Source organism: Crocuta crocuta, unplaced genomic scaffold (genome assembly GCF_008692635.1).
Source record: "Crocuta crocuta isolate KB4526 unplaced genomic scaffold, BGI_CrCroc_1.0 scaffold213, whole genome shotgun sequence".
Classification (NCBI taxonomy): Eukaryota; Metazoa; Chordata; class Mammalia; order Carnivora; family Hyaenidae; genus Crocuta; species Crocuta crocuta.
The window spans coordinates 3,455,279-3,472,729 of NW_027529442.1; the positions used below are offsets into that span (position 1 = coordinate 3,455,279).

General features: G+C 41.7%; 1 protein-coding gene across 1 annotated transcript in view; it reads right to left on the reverse strand.

Moving 5' to 3' along the window:
* Window positions 1–16,946, reverse strand: part of CADPS (calcium dependent secretion activator) — a 461,448-nt gene extending 444,502 nt beyond the window's left edge. The window contains exon 1 of the mRNA XM_077760230.1: window positions 16,825–16,946. Coding sequence (XP_077616356.1) covers window positions 16,825–16,890 — 66 coding nt within the window. The 5' untranslated portion in view covers window positions 16,891–16,946. The remainder of the gene's footprint in view (window positions 1–16,824) is intronic.
* Between the last annotated feature and the right edge of the window lie 505 nt (window positions 16,947–17,451).

Consider the following 17,451-nt stretch of genomic DNA (forward strand, 5'->3'; position numbering starts at 1 on the left):
AGACTTCCGCTCTCTATATATATACTGCTGTGCAAAAAAGCAGGCTACAAAACAATATTACAGAATTATTACTTTTATGTAAAAGTATACATCCAGGTAGATATTATATTTTATATGTAAACTGTATGTCTTTGGGTGGTGGGGTTAGGGGATTACTTTAAATTTTACTTCATATATTTTCATATTATTTGGTTTTTCTGAATGTTTTATTCTTATTTATAGAAAAATATGTAAAATACTCAGTTGAAGTGAGACTAAGAAGAAATATTTCAATTAACTTACTTCATTTTTAATGTAATATTTTAATATTTATATAATATTTATAATATATATATAATAAAATCTGACTTTGTGCTAAGACAGGATGTTTACAAATCAACAAACTTTTTTGGCCAAATTATGCAGAGTTAGAAGGAAAAAATTATTCTTTGGCTTCTTACATGGTAAATAGATTTCTATTTCTACTCTGTCTGAATCTAAATAGGCTAAATAAATCAAAGACTTCAGCCTTGATCATTAATGCCNAGCAGGGGTGGGACAGAGAGGGGAGGGGAGAGAATCCCAAGCAGGCAGGCTCTGCACAGTTAGCACAGAGCCCAAAGTGGGGCTCGAACTCAAACCATGAAATCATGACCTGAGCTGAAGTCAGGAGCTCAAGGGACTGAGCTATGCAGGCACCCCCCAGAATCCCTGTTTTGAAGAGAAATACAGCATAAAGTAGACCAGTTTGGGCCAAAAGAAAATTCCAATTCAAAATGACTTAAACAAGGAAGGAATCTACTATAGTATTAGAAATCGATAGGAAAGGTGAGCTCCAGGTTTGGCTGAATGTTGTGGTCCAACAGTGTCATCACAAACTCAAGTTATTTCCATATCTCAACTATTATTTTTAGTCCTGGCTTCAGCCTAAAATGGGGCTTCTCATGGTTCTAAGATGGTTACCAGTAGCCATGACAGCCATGCTTGTGGTCCATCAAGAGAGGAGGAGTAAAATTTTTCTCCAAACATAAAATACAAATCCTTCCCTTCAGTCTGATTGGGCCAATTTAGGTCACATGATCAACCAGAAGCCAATGGTATTTCCAGTACAATGTAATTTTTTGATGGGCTTACACTAATCTGCATCTGTTTCTGAAGCTAGGGACTGGGGGAAAATTATCTGAAAAAAATTCTGTTTAGAATTGGGGTGTGAATAACAGGTACATAACCAAGTGCCCACTACATAGACCATATAGAGTTTTTAATATTTATAATGTACAGTGGATAGTTTCATTTGAATCATCTCAATTGGCTGGTCATACTGATTAAATTCACAGGGTAATTCTACTGATTACCCACGTCACCTTAGTAATACGTGTTGCTTATATGAGTTTGGGGTCATGCAACAAGTGAAATTTTTCAGCCAACTTAACATAAATGTCTCATTTATGCCCAAAGATCCCAAAAGCATTTCATGTAGGCAAATAAATTCGTTGTCAATAAAATTTTAAAAATATACCGCATTCTCTAAATATCTGGGTTGCTATTTTATTTCTAGAAAATCTTAGGCTTTCTTTTAATTCTAGGAGTAATTATTTTTGTTCTGAGAATGTAGCTCAATGATAAAAAATACTATTGAATAATAGATTGTGTAGAAACAAAAGAGTATGACAAAGGATAGTGATTAGAGAAAGACTTATATGAAAGCGTTTGGATGAGTACCCAACAGAAATACAGAGTTCTGAGTGGAGAAGAAATGTTGTTGATCATAAATGTCCCAAAATTTTGGTGTACACAGTATGTATAATGTTGAATTTCCAACAATGTCATTTATTGTCAGCTCATAAGAAAGTAACATACACTTAATTTGGCATATTTCATTCATGCTGCAGTAAACCTGTATTTCTTTAGTGAAAAGTGGGGAGAGCAAATGACTACCTTATGCTCTTCTGTAAGAGCTGAACACAGCCTTCCAACTCAAATCCTAATTGAATACTGACTAAAAGATAGCTTTGAGCTCTCAGCACTAGAAATTAGAGGGCAAATATGAAAAGCACATTGAACTAAACAGCAGATCCACAATTTTTTCGAACTGGTGCTCTGGGGAGGTAGGGTGGGTGGGGAATGTGCTTCTGATTAATTACAACAACTACAAACCTTAACCTATGTGTGTTCACTTTGAAGGTCTATAATGCTGGATCATAATACACAGCAATATATAGGCTACCTGTGAAAAATAGACAGTAGAAAGAAAGCTTTTTCTTTTCTCCCTCTCCAGGGAAACAGGAAGGGTGGCAAAGGATGTCGAGCTGTTGCCAAAGCTCATAGGAAGTTGTTTCTAACTTGGTCATGGAAAAAAAGCTATAGAAAATCATGTCCTTTGCAAATAAGACATTCTGCTGGTGCTGACAATATTCTTCGGAAATTCTGAAGCCTCAAAATGCCTCATAAGATAACACGTCACTTTGAGACAAGGTCAATGCCAATCACTCCCCATCTGGCAATCATCCAGATGTCTGCATTATATTTGACTGGTCCCATGCCTCAGTTCAGGGCTATTTCCATTGGAGCTACTAGGAGTACAAATTATTTTCAGAGGCTCCTGAATAAAGGACAATGGACAAAGTTCAATAGTATTTAATATTTACCACCACCTGGTCCCAACCTGCCTTTCCAATCTTACACCTTGTGAGTGCTCTTTGTTCTGGCTTTGTGTGGCTTGTGTGACTTTGCTCATGTTGTCCCTAAAGTATTATTCTGCTTCCCCATGTTCAGATTCTGTCTATTCCTCAGATGCAATGAAGCCTTCTCTGCGACACTGGCTGTGACCTTCTGGCAATGAATGTGATGTGTTGAAGCCTTTGAGATGTTATAATAACCTAATGACCCAGGAATACAGGAATCTTATCTTAGACCAAAGTCACCTGTCTTCTCAGGAAAACTATACACACAGATAACAATGTCAAAAGAAAATCAAATTCCCTCTTTATTATTAGAATTTTGGAAGACTAGACCATAGTATGGAACCTTTCTCTACCCCTATGTCCACATCCAAATCATATCATCTCTATTAACAGATAAAAGGTGTTATTACTCAAGAATGTGCAAGAAGAGAGACTACTGAAAACCATATACTTCCCTTTCAAAGTGAGAGACTCTGATCACTAATAAATGTAGTCCAATAACTTTTCTTAAACACTACCACTAAGATCACAATCTTCCTGAGGAGGATTACGGAAGGACAGAGAGTATGAATGTTCCTAGCCTCCTGGGTGTCTATGCAAAGGGGGATTTAGGATGGAATCATACGGTGGTAGGGACAAATCTGATTCTCTTCTAGTCTGTTTGGGCACTCTTACAAAATTTTTGCTTCTCAGAAACGCCACAAGCCAGGCCCCCTCCTCTGTCCTTCTGTGGGCTAGATGTGAGTCAGCTTACTGTGGGGCTCATGGCCTCTTGGGGCCAGATTAAGCTCCATATGAATCCTCAAGGTCAGCTGGAACCTGAAATGGAATCATGGGTACATTTTCTGAAATCACACTAGGTTTACTATGATCTTTGTCCAAAAGTCATTATGTTTTTCATAGTGTTAGGCAGAAGTGTTTTGGTACTAGAATATTGGTCACTGAAATTAAATACAAAGGGCAGGTAATTTGTTTTGCATATTAAGATTTGTAAGAACAGAAATGAACACTCATACCCCACACATTTATGACAAAAACATAACAATTACTCTGATCAAATGAAGGCAGTCATCAACCACTGTTCTAGCAAAATGCTTTTGAACTAGTGATCAAGACACTTCTACATATAGGCATTAATTTTCTGAGATTTGCTACAAACTTCCCCACAACACTCTAAAAATGATGTGTGCTGCATAAAATGTTCAAGCCTAATTGGAGACCTTTTCTCACAAGGTGAAGACATTTACACTCTTCCTTTCTCCTCTCTCCATGCTTTCCACACACTTTGCTTAGATTCATCTTCTTAAAATATTACAGTGGTTATGTCTCAGTTGTGCTCAGAATTCTTCAGCGCTCCTCACTGCCTACAAGATAAAATCACCCCCATGCACAGCAAAGGAAACCATTAACAAAATGTAAAGGCAACTGACTGAATGGTAGAAGATATTTGCAAATGACCTTTCTGATAAAAGGTTAATATCTAAAATATATAAAGAACTTACGCAACTGAAAACCAAAGACCAAAGAGTCTAATTAAAGAATGGGCAAAGGACCTGAATTGACATTTTTTCCTAAGAAGACACACAGATGGCCAACAGACACACAGGAAGATGCTCAACATCACTCATCATCAGGCAAATGCAAATCAAAACCACAAATGAGATATCGCTTCACACCAGTCGGAATGACCAGTATCAGAAAGACAAGAAATAAAAAAGATTCTCAAGGATGTAGAGGAGAGAGAATTGTTATGAGGCAACTATTGTGGAATACAGAATGGAGGTTCCTCAAAAAAGCAAATATAGAAATACCATACAATCCAGCAATTCCATTACTGAGTATCTGAAAACACTAATTTGAAAAGATATATGCACCCTATGCTCATCATGGCGGCATTATTTATAATAGTCAAGATATGAAAGCAATCTAAAGGTCTATTCATAAATGAATGGATAAAGAAAATGTGGCATATATACACAATGGAATGTTACTCAGCCATAAAAAGGATGACCAAGTTATACAAATAGTTTTAAAAGCAAGATTGAAAAAATCCTCCCAGTTTTATTAATAATCCAAAAATAAATGGATGTGAGGTACATTTTAATAAGTTTACTGTGAGGTGGGTAGGCCTTCAAAAGTCTGCAATGGCCTCAGCCATCTTCGTGTGAACTGAGGACTGACAGCATAGCAGTGAGCCCTCAAGGCTGGTGCTCTATAGTTTTGCCCAGCCAGTGGGACCACTTTGCCTGCTACGAAACAGGGACGGAGGAGACATACCCCACTGCTCAAAAAAGGTTGTTTTAAAGAAAAAAATTAGATCATCTCAATGAACATGCTATAAATGGTAAGGAACATTTATTACTCTTCTCTAAATAATCATGAAGTCAATAATCATGAGTTCTGCATCATCAATCTATTGAGTACCTACAGATATACACACTATTGATCAGATACCAGAGGGTACTAAGGAAATCATCTCTGTAGAGTCCCAAGAAAAAGAACAGCTCTACATTGAAGTAAGGTGTGCTAAATGCTTCAGCAGAGTTGATAGAGCGTATGGCTAAGAGGACAGACCAGAGTCGGACCACCTGGGTCCCAACCCCTCTCTAAACTATATGAGTGACCTGAGATGAGTTTCCTAACTGCTTTGCCTCTTGGTTTTCTTGGTATTCTTGGTAGGGTTGAGAGGATTAATACAGACCTTACAGAGCGACGGTAAAGATTAAATGAGATAAGGCTTACAAATTTATGCAGCAGTGACTACACAGGAGAAACGTCCCATAAACAGTCATTATTCATTCCTGTTCTTTTTAACGACTACCTACCATCATCCACCTAGAGAGTGATAGAAGGCAAGGTGGGGAGGGCTTTTCAAGCAGGAGGAACTGCATGTGTAAAGACACGGAAGCACAAAAGAACGTGGAACAGTATAGGGAGGCCAAGTGGTTTAATAGGCTGAGGCTGAGGGGGTGTGCAGAAATACAGGAGTAGAGCCTGGCTAGGGAGAGGGAATCCATTTGGGCCATGCAGAGGGGTTTATAGCATATCCTGTCCAAGAAACAGAAAGCCACCCAGGAAGTCTGAGCAGAGAAGAGTCCTGACTGGGTTTGTGCTGCAGAAAGGTCACCCAGGTATCTGGAGGAATGTGGGCAGGAAAGGAGGCAGAGAGAATAGTTAGAAAGCTATTGTTGCAAAAGCCCATGCAAGCAATCATGGGGACCCAAAGCAAGCCACTGGTAATGAAGATGAAGAGAAGAAGATGAAAACTTGCTCAGGAGGAACATCAACAGATGTGTGAGGCCTTTGGTGGCAAGGATGAACAGTAAAGATGTGAAGCTGAGTTGTGCACTACAGTCTTAAACTGCTTAGTTATAAAGTAGCACCACTAGGAGATTCACTGAATCAGGAAATAGAGGAGAAAGAGACTTGGTGAGAAATCCTATTGTTTGGTGGGCTCAAGACATCCCATAGGAGATGTCATGAAGGTCAGTGTTCTTCCAAGTGCAGTCTGTAGACCTGTGCCATCCATGAAACCACACCATTGGCAGCCCTGATGTAGGGGTTTGGAAACCTGGTGAGAGACTCACGCTAGAGCCAAAGATCTGAGCATGGGATGTATAGGGATGTCAGTAGCTAAAACCGTCCTTAGCGGTAAAGTGGCCCAGAGAAATGATATAGAGAAGGGGGCTGGATTAGTTCAGTATGGGTGCCATACACAGTACCACCAACTAGGTGGCTTAAACCTAAATTTATTGTCTCCCGGCTCTGGAGGCTAGAAATTCAAGATCAAGGTGTCTGCAGAGGTGGCTTCTTCTAGGCTCTAAGAACATATTCCATGCCTCTCCCCTAGCTTCTGGGAATCTCTGCTGTTCCTTACTTGAAGAAGCATTACTTGAATCTCTGCCTTCCTCTTCACATAGTGTTCTCCCTGTGTGTGTCTCTATGTTGAAACTTCCCCCTTTTAATAAGGACACTAGTCATAATGGATTAGGGTCCTCTCAAAGGACTTTACCTTAACTAATAACATCTGCAAAGACCTTATTTCTAAATAGGTCACATTCTGAGGTACCGAAGATTAGGACTTCGACATGAATGGAGGCTGGGGGTTGGGGGAGGGATACAATCAACCCATAACAAGGGCCAAGAATGGAGACCTAAGAAACACCAATAGTTAAGGCTGAGATACTCACTACCTCCTGCCTTATGCTAGAAGTTACGTTCTATCTTGGTGCATCTCAACTTCTCAACCAAATTGGTAGGTTCTTAAAGATCAGGAAGGCTGCTTAAAACGTCTTTGCATATTTTGCCTCCAGGATTTAGTGAGTTTCTTGTATGTAGAAGTGGCTCAAAACAATGTTGTTTGATGATGTGTAACAAACAAAAATTGAATATGGAAGAGCCCTCAAGAAATGTTTTGAACACAGTATGTTATGACACACTGCCTTATAGACAACAGTTGCTGCACTTGTCAGAAAAAAATCACCAAAGTCGATGTTCGAGATATATTTTAACTCATTTGTTTAAACAATTCAATGCCTACCATCCACACCAAAAGGCTGTTTTTCTGCATGGGCAGCAGAAGGCACAATTATTTGCAAAAACTTTCTATGTTTTTTCTTCGCTGTCTTAAGTGGTACAATAGATGCCCTGTACCACTCTGCGTGTTTGCCAAAACCCCATTGTCTTTTTGAAAGCAATATATCCCTTGGAGGGTATGTAACTTAGCCTGTGCTCCTGGAACACTTAGGGATTTTTTTTTTAAAGTTCATCTCTAAGTATCTCATGACTTTCCTACTGCACGGAAGTAATCCTGAGAAACACCACATAACCGGTTGATCTTTTCCTCCCATAGGCTGCTGAGAGGCCACATATATAGATGTTATCAAGTTACTCCATTCCTCTCGATTTTAGAAAAGTACTCACAAGTTGGGAACATTTGGGGGCTTGATACTTCAATTTATTTTTCAAAACTCTCGTTGTTTCCCTTGTTAAAATGAAAAGAATGGGTTAGCAAAGTTGAGTTTCCGCTTGACTAGTGAAAGGCATCATAAAAATTGATATCTAACCAGTTTTACGTTTTTAGAGATACTTCACACCCATGCCATTCTTATTAACCACATCCAATATACAAAAGCACTCGTGGGATAGTTACTATTTATGTATATCCTAACTATACTCAGAAAGGACTTTAGGGGCGCCTGGGTGGCTCAGTCGGTTAAGTGTCAGACTTTGGCCCAGGTGATGATCTCACGGTTTTTGAGTTCAAGCCCCGGGTCAGGATCTGTGCTGACAACTCAGAGCCTGGAGCCCATTTGGGATTCTGTGTCTCCGTCTCCCTCTGCCCCTCTCGCACTCGTGCTCTATCTCTGTCTCTCAAAAATAAACAAACACTAAAAACTTAAAAAAAAAAAAGGACTTTAGACATCTTACAATAAGAGAGAAAACAGTCCCAAAATCCCATAATAAAAACAGACAAAATCCTATTTGTTAATTTTTTTAGTGTTTATTTATTTTGAAAGAGAGGGTGAGCATGCACAAGCAGGGAACGGCAGAGAGAAAGAGGGAAAGAGAAAATCCCAAGCAGGCTCCAGGCCATAAGCACAGCGCCATGGCAGATCCCATCAATGGTGAAATCATGACCCCAGCCCAAATGAAGATGTGGAGTCAACCAACTGAGCCACCCAGGTGCCCCAAAGTGTATTGTGTCTAAACCTGTAGAACTTGGAGATTCTTTTCGAAAACCTTGCCAACATTCAGACTGATAATATTTTAATTAGCCTAACTTTCACTAAAAAGCTGTTGACTACCCTTTTTTTTTTCCTTCAGAAAGAAGTGAATCAAATGAAACTTACTAAAGAACATATACCCAATATGGAGATTCAGTTCTTAACTTTGGTTCTTTTTGACTTAATGTTTGGCATCTTAAAACATGCCCTACGGTGATTCAATTGGGCAGGGATGCAGCCATATCAAGAAACTGATAATTGCTTATAGTCTTTAAAAGAAGCTACTTCTCTAGAATATCTCCAGGTGTGTTCACTGTTGGTATAAACAAGCTAAGCTGGGAAGTAATCGATGGTACATTTCTGCTACATAAATTATTTTGAAACCATTTGTTAATTGGTCAACTCTTCATGTTTTCCACCGAGAAGCTTTTATAAAAGTAAACAAGCTGTGTACCTATGATAGAAGCCGAATGTGTTTAAGGCTGTTTCACTTAGTCTCCTGAGAAGCTCCCTAGGGATTTCAAGCGTGGAATTTCAAGTGTAATGTTCACAAGTCCCTACTTTGTGCCAAGTACGGTTTTGGGAAATGGGTAATCAAAGGGCAGTAAATGTGGTCCCTGTCTTTGGGCTTCTTACAGTCTAGTGGGACAGAGGCATACACACATAATTTAAAGGTAATGTATGGGAAGTAAAGTAGAAATAGACTAGGGAGTTGAGAAAGCACTTAGATTTGGGTAAGGTTTCCTGGAAGAGGTAACACCTGGGTTAATTAAAAGACAAAGAAAAACAAATCAGGTAAAGAAAGGTGAGAAAGAGGTTCTAAAATAAGGAACAGCATGAGCAAAGGCACTGTAGTACAAAACGGTACGGGGCATCTGGTGGACAAAAATGCAGGAATACTGCTATTTTTGTTACTGATAGCATTTGCTCAATATTTACTCCACATTCATGAAGTGTTAAGCAACTAATGTGCTTTTTTCTTGTAATCCTTGACATTATTCCCCCACTTTCCAGATGAGGAAACTAAGACTTAAAAGAGATTAGACAGTGTTCCCAAGGTCATCGAGCCACCACATCACAATACTAACCAGGGATTTGAATTGGAGACTGGTGTGACCTGCAGAGTTAGTGAAATGTTTCAGTTAAAAGGAAATAGGGATATATTGGACCCTCAACCCCATCTATTCTGTAAAACAATGCCACAGTGAGAACAACTGCCCTCTAGGTCTACTTAATCAGGTCAGTAATGATAACGATCACAATAATAGCAGTAGTGAATATAAGGCTTGCTATGGTCAGCACTTGACACATATTAACTTTCTCAGTCCTTTTACAGATAAAAATAACCCAATCCTGCACACATCACCTTGAAATAACAAGAACACTTATGTAGCACTTACCACATGCCAGACATTCTTCTAAAAGCTTTAGTATATTATCTCACTTCATTTTCCTAAGAACCCAGTGATAAAGGTACTCTGATTCTTGGAGTAAACTGAGTCACACAGAGGTTAAATAAGTTGCCCAAAATCACAGAGGCAGTTTTGGAGTACAGCCAGGGAACAAATCCAGGCACTCAAGTTTCTGAATCTACATGTTTAACTACTGTTCTTCAGTGTCCATCATATGTTAAGTGCAATGACCAAACTTCAAAACACAGGCTGACTTCATCCCTCTTTCTTTACCTGCTAAGAACAGTGAATTCTATCACGTGCTTGGATGGATAAACGAAAAAATAGCAAAGTAATTCTGATCATCGGCTCTCCCAATTCTGCAGAAACTATAAATCTGATCCTAACAAGGAAACTGTTGCCAGAGACAGGGAACAGAGAGCTCCAAATTCCAAATCGTTTTCTTGGATGTGTTCCAGGGTCAGGGTCAGGCCATCAATATCTAAGCAACAACAGCAAAAAGATATGGTGGTGGCAAGAACCAAAGAGCTAGTGTCTTACGGTCCAGATGTACATGGTATCCACCTTAGAATGAGCAGAATTTTGGTTAAAAATGATCAACATTTCATTATTGAAGTGATGGCTTGGTAGTCTCATTTCTATTGCTTTTTGCAAACTCATAAAAACTCAAACCCAGCCTCATCCTTCCGGTTTAAGAGAAGCCAGAAATACACATTTTTTGGTGAAATAAGCTCATGGTTTTATATGTGGATAACTAATTCAAAAAATTGAAAAAGGCATTGTAAAAAAAAATACCTGTGGGTCACTCTTAGCCCACAGGTCACAGTTCATACGCTCTCATTAGTTTGGAGTCTTATAACCCTTTTTTTCCCCTTAAATTTACATATTAATTTTTGAAAGAGTGAGAGAGAGAATGGGGGAGAGGAGAGGGGGCAAGAGAATCCCAAGGAGTCTCCATACTCAGCAGGGAGCCCATCGTGGGTTCAATCCCATGACCAGAAGATCATGACCCAAGCCGAAATCAAGCGTCTGACACTCAGCCTACTGAGCCACCCAGGCACCCCGTAGGCTTACAACCTTTTAAGATCTCACCTCCTCATCTGAAAATTTAGTTGGACAAAGTGAACTCTAATTTCATTTTCATTTCAGACCCTTCGAAGATACTGCCTTACCATGCAATGCAAAAACAGAGCAAAGAGAAGTCTGAAGGCAATTCTAAGTCTTGATCATGACAAACCACATTGCTCAGAAAGGACTATACAGAAAGGACACACAGCCTGAGGCTTCCCCATTCACCTCTTTATGGGAAAGATGAAGAAATTACCCAGAGACAGAAGTTGACTTGCCTACAATCAGAGGTTGATTAGTGGTACAGACTGAGCTTGAACACTGTGTCCTGTCCCTTCCCATTGTGTTCCTTTTGATTTAGCCACTTGAGTTTGGTTTTTGTAACTTGCAACCAAAACACCGGGACTAGCTGTGTCCCACAAACAATGCCTCCTTTCCACATCCTTGCCACCTCATGCTCTTCTCCAGACTGGGATACCGGTCTTTCCTTAACGCTTATACAAATCACACACATTCTTGAAGACCTAACCCTAATCTATTTCCTCCATGAAGATTTCCCCTACTCTCATAACCAATCCCTTGTGCACACATGCACATTCTCTTCCCTTATACTTGAGTATTTGCAATCTGCATCTTACAATTAAACACACTCTTATTCTCAACTTACTCGACATGTAGAGAATGTATCTTCCAGACTAGAACAGAAGCTCCCCAAGTCACGTACACATCTCACAGGTATCTTCTGGTAACCAAGCGTGGGAGAGTGCTTGGTAAAGGAGTTACTAGTCACCTATTTAGAACTTAGTTCTAAGTTAGTAGAACCCTCTTACTCATTCCAGTTTAAGCTGTGTAGACATCTGGCCCCAAATCAGAAACACTGATTATATTTTAATGCAATCGCCTATGACTATATATTAGGTTTGCTTTCATAGGGGAACTATGAATCATTTGACTTTCACCACTTTCACCACTACTATTACAAAGTAGAATTCTTCAAGAATGAAGGATTAATTTCCTTTTTTCTTCAGTCCAGTTTTAGGGAAGCACAAGGCTATTCCAAGAATGTAATAAAGCAAGAGCCTTCTTTTTTTTTTTTTATTTTTGTATTCTGCGTCTTCAGAATTTCTCTGCTAGTACCAGTGCAAAACAGTTCTTGCCCATTGCACCAAGGAGATTGGGAGGAAAATGCCAGAAAGCATATATAAAGATTTCAATTCTTTTCCTGATGAAGAGAGAAATGATTCTTTTTGAAGGAATGCTGGTTTAGTAGTCATTTCATTTTCTCAAAAGGCTAGAGCATTTATTTTTTAGAATCCAAATCATATGTTGCACTGACAAAGCAACTCTTAAGAATTCTTAAGAATTTAACCCAAATGCCCCAAAACATACCTGAATGGATGAACCACTATTATGGATTTGAAGTATCTACACATACTCATGCACATCTATAGTTAACTAGGACTAGGTCTTAAATTTTAGGAAAAGCATGGGCTCTTGAGTCATGACCGACAAACAAAGTCAAGTAAGTAAATGAATAAAGACAGAATTTGTACGGCTAACACCATAATGTTATGGTGACTCAACATTAGCCATAATTTCATGGCAAGATATAAGATGAATCACATAGAAATGAGTAGCTTAAACTTACAACACATTGGTCTAGTCATTAAGTCCTCGTGAAAGAAAAAGGAATTCATATAAAATAAACAGGATGTGGGGCGCCTGGGTGGCTTAGTCGGTTAAGCATCCCACTTTCGCTTAGGTCATGATCTCGCGGTTCGTGGGTTTGAGCCCCGCGTCGGGCTCTGTGCTGACTGCCAGCTCAGAGCCTGGAGCCTGTTTCAGTCTGTGACTCCCTCTCTCTCTGACCCTCCCCTGCTCACGTTGTCTCTCTCTCTCTCTCCTAGAAATAAGTAAAAACATTTAAAAAATAAATAAATAAACAGGATTTTAGGATTGCCCGATCCCTCATCTCTCTCTCTCTCTCTCTCTCTCTCTCTCACACACACACACACACACGTATATACGCACCCAACATTCATTTTGGACGTTTAGAAACCAGACATTATAATTCCTAGCGAATTGAAAAATTGGTCATGTCAATCTAAACATTAGACAGAATTGTTTACAGTGCCCGCTTTTACATTCCCTCAGTAACATCCATAAGTGACTAGTTCACATGAGGTAGCCACTCATCACCGTTACTACATAATTTAGAAACATATGGTACAGCTTTGCCATGCCAACCACTAGATATTCACTTTCCCATTATGACAAAAGAGAAAAAATAAAAAGCACAGAACAGTTCTTCACATAGATATTTATGAGCTGCTAAAACATTGTGATAGTTTGAAACCTAGATTTGTTTTTGTCATTAATTACCTATTAGCCTGTCATACAAGAAAAGTAGACCTATAAATGATAAAATACAATTTCACATAGTCTATTTAAAGCCCCTTCTTTTAACTAGGGGGATGATTGGAATGACCAGGCAATCTTTCCCCCAGGAAAAGTGAAATCAAAGTAATTAACAAAATGATCCAGGAATGCTACTTCTCTCCTTCTGCTCTTTTCCAGCTGTTTTTCTAAACTAAAATACCTTTTTGTTTTCATTTTGTTTTTGTTTTTTGGGGGTTTTGTTTTTGTTTTTGTTTTTGGCCTTCAGCTCAAACCACATAGAAAGCCTGACAATAGTCTGGTGTTCTGATTGACCCGCTAAAAGTTCAGCTCTCTCCTTCATACTCTTTATAAGGTTAATATCTAAATGTCCATTTTGTCCATGTTGATTATTTGATAGGCGCCCAAAGGGAGAGGAGCAGATCTCTCTCAACTCAAATAGAAATAACTCTGGGTAAAATAAAAAGTACACCTGACATGTTGTCAGGATGCTCGGGTTCTCTTTTTCACTCTAGAGTATTTCTGGCCAGTGTCGCATACTATAAAAAGACAGGATTTGAAATCAGAATACCTCCGTGCCTCTCTTCCCACTCTTTGTCCTATCTACATAGTGCTCCAGGCAATTTATAAAACATTCTGAGTCTCAGTGCTCTCTTCGAAAAACAAAGATGGTAATTCCTACACTGTTAGAGTTAGGAGAATTTTAAATGATCCAAGAACAACAACAACAACAACAAATAAAAACCCACAAAAAAACAAAAAAAACAAATTTAAGTAAAAACTAAGGAAATTTCAACAAATTACCTATTTTTGTTAATTATGCTTCAATATTGGATCTTTAACTTGAAGAGATGTAACATACTATTTTAAGATATTAACAGGGGTAAACTGGGGCTGGAGCATTTAGGAACTCTGTACTATCTTCTCCATTTTTCAGTAAATCTCAAACTCTTCTAAAAAATAAAGCCTATTTTTAAAAAATGATCTAAGTGAAGTGCCTTGCACATAGTAGGTGCTTGAAAAGTTGCAGCCAATGTACGACTACACTATTTGGTTTTAGAAGGTGTATATTACACTCTGTATGATTTTTTTCTTCTCCACCTCTATTGGGATATAACAGACATATAAGATTGTGTAAGTTTAAGGTGCACCGCATGACTTGACAATTCAATCTTTTCTTCTCCCCAATCTGGCAACTTTTTCACAGGTAGTTCTCTCTGGCTCCCTCCATGTAACTCTATTCCCTTTTCTGCATCATTTTTCCTCTAGCTCTTTCTAACATCCACTTCTGTGTATAGTTTACAACCAGTTTATATTTCCCTGAGACTCATTTAAGTTTGTCCATCTTATTTGTTAACAGGCCTTAAATTTCACCACGATGTTTATCCAAGTATTTCATTTACTTTCAATAATTGCCCATTTAAAAGAATACAAAGTTCCAAGTTTTCTACTTGGAGAAAAATAGCAAAACATCCTTTCCCATAAAGACACTAAAAACTTAAGGATACAGAAATGGAAAAGCTTGTTTTCTTTTGTAATAAGGAGACAGACATTCAGCTTCCCAGTAAAGCCAAACAGCCCTGAGGCAGCTTTGCAGGAATATGCATTTAGCACTAGTTTGCTGCAATAACTAAAAATAGTTTGACCAAATGCCAGTGTTATCAATCTGTCTCGTAGTCTCTTTGATGTTAAGGTCGTGTGTAAAAACAGAACCCACCTGCCCCCTCAAAACCACATCTTTGAATGGATTCAGGTAAACCATGCAATCAGACCAGAAAAACTTAACCTCCCCATGATCTTTTCAGGTGGCTGGAGTTTCTGCTTAGAAGAAATGGGCTACTGTGAGAACGGATTTCTCTCCCCATTCCGGTGCCGAATTTAAGCCTCTATTACAAGGACAGAGCTCTAGGGCCTTTTGACTGATAAAGCAAAGTTTTAAGATTTTTTCTCTTTAAATCACAACAGTTTTCATTGCCAAAGGAACAGGACATCTTTGGTCGGTTGACATGTCCTCTGCTATCAAGACACAATTATAAAAATTTCAAGCTAAAGCTTGAAATACCAGGCCTTTATGTGGACCCAATACCCAACCTTACTAGGAAATCCAAACACCTTTATTGTTCTGAGAATATTTTTGTCTAGGAGAGTCCGAAATAGATGCTGAAGAAGGGGCCACTGCTGAGGGGCAGAGTGGAGTGTAGCCTGCCTCCTATTCCCCAACCAGGAAAGGAGTTGTATTTTTAATAAAATCGATACCCAAGCTTGTGATGGCTGAAATAAACCATCAGCGCTAGTTGGTGTGTGTACATATAGAAGCAAAACAAACAGAGAAATCTGTGCTAACTCAAGATAAGGGTGGATAAATATAGGAAAACCTAACACTCTACTACAGCAACATGTAATTCAGTCTTAAATGGCAGCAACCAAGAAATTCACTATTTGAAGAAACCGTCCCTGTGGGGGCTTCAACCGGCTATTATCTCCAAGTGAAACTGGCAAATTCACTTAAGAGACAACGGAATGCCGACTTTCTTCCCTCACTCACTCCAACTGGGGACCTGACCTCTTCAGGTCCCGCCACTCCTCCTCATCCCGCAGTCACCTCCCCCCTCCTCTCTCGGGCTGGAGAACAGCTGATAGAAAGAGGCACTTTTTCACATCAAAGGCACTCCGGAGCCGCCTCAGCCTTGCCCCAGCCTCAAACACAAAAAGCTTTTGATGCCTGTAATTGCGAAGCTTTTTGCAGCTGCACTTTATCAAGCCCAAAGCGGCTGGGCTGGGAGGGCCTGGAGGAGCCAGAAGGTGGCGGCGAAGTCACCTTGGGAAGAGGAGAAGCGGGTCAAAGGGAGGAAGGTGGCGAAGCTGACCCTGGCCGAGCGACGGGAGGGCGTGCCCCGGCTCTGAGGTCACTGAGGAAGGGGAAGGAGGACTGGGTGGAACCTCAGCTACAGGGAGGGGGTGCCCGAGGACCCTGCGGCGACCCTAGTCGGGATCAGCTGACCCCAGCGAGGGGAGGAGGATGCCCTTCGCGGAGGGACTGGAAGCTTCGCCTTCCGCGCTGGCTTTCTCCCGCCTGCCCCTGCGGCTCCCCCGGCCGGGCGAGCCCAGCGCTGCTCCGAGGCGCTCTCCTCGCTCCGCACCGGCGCCCCCGCCCGCCGAGCGCACGCCCAGGAAGGCGGACCCGGAGCGGAGCGCAGCCGCCAGCCGCGGAGAGTGCGGCGAGCCCGGCCAACGAGCCAGGCCTCTCTGGGCGCCGCGGGCTGCAAGTCACTCCCGGAGCCTCCTGGGTCATAGAGCGGGACCTTCCCGCCGCGCTCCCCTGCGCTCCCGGGCGGCGACACGAGGCGCTGGGGTCCAGGCCCCTCGCCGCTCCCCGGCAGCTCTAGGCGCGCACGGAGCTGGGCCGGGCCGCGGAGAGGGGGCCGCGTAGCCCCTTCCCCAGGGCGCGGTCACTTCCTTCTGCTCCTCCTCGCCAGCTGCGCCGCCAGCTCCCATTGTTCGCCCCGCCCGTCTGGCGACGTCCCGGCGCAGCTCCCGGGGCCTCCCAGGCGCACCTACCTTCTGCTGCCGGCGAGCCATGTCGGTGGGCTGCTTGGCGTTGAAGGGGTAGGCGATGCAGCGCATCACGAACACATAGAGCTGCAGCCTCTTCTTCCTCTCCTCCTCCTCCTTCTGCAGCCGCTCCAACTCCTCCTTCTCCTTCTCGCTCACCACCGACNTCCTCTTCGCTGGACGAAGGGTCCAGCATGGTGGCGCCTGGGGAGGGGGGTGGTCCTTGGAGCCCCGGGCTAGGGGTGCAAAAGATGGGGGGCGCTGGAGGCAGCTGGGGGTCGGCTCCCCGGGATGGGCGCTTCTCCCCAAATCAGGGAGCGGGCGCTGCTGCTCAGCCTCCGCCGCCGCGACTGCTTCCTCTGCCCGGCGATCCGGAGCTGGGCTCAGACCCAGGAGCGCGAGGGGAGGAGGGGAAGGGAGAGGTGCGTCCGTGGACCCGAGGTGGGCAACGGGGAGAGTCAATTGCGAGCCCCGAGCTCGCAGCCGGATACCATCTGCAGCCGCTGAAGGAGGCGCCTCCAGAAAAGATGCCGAGTGTTGCAAGCTGTCGATGCAGCCAAGAGCCTAAGAGGCATCTTGCCGATTGGGGAGGGAGCGGCGCTTACGTGTTTATTGGCTTAACTCTCCCGTGTC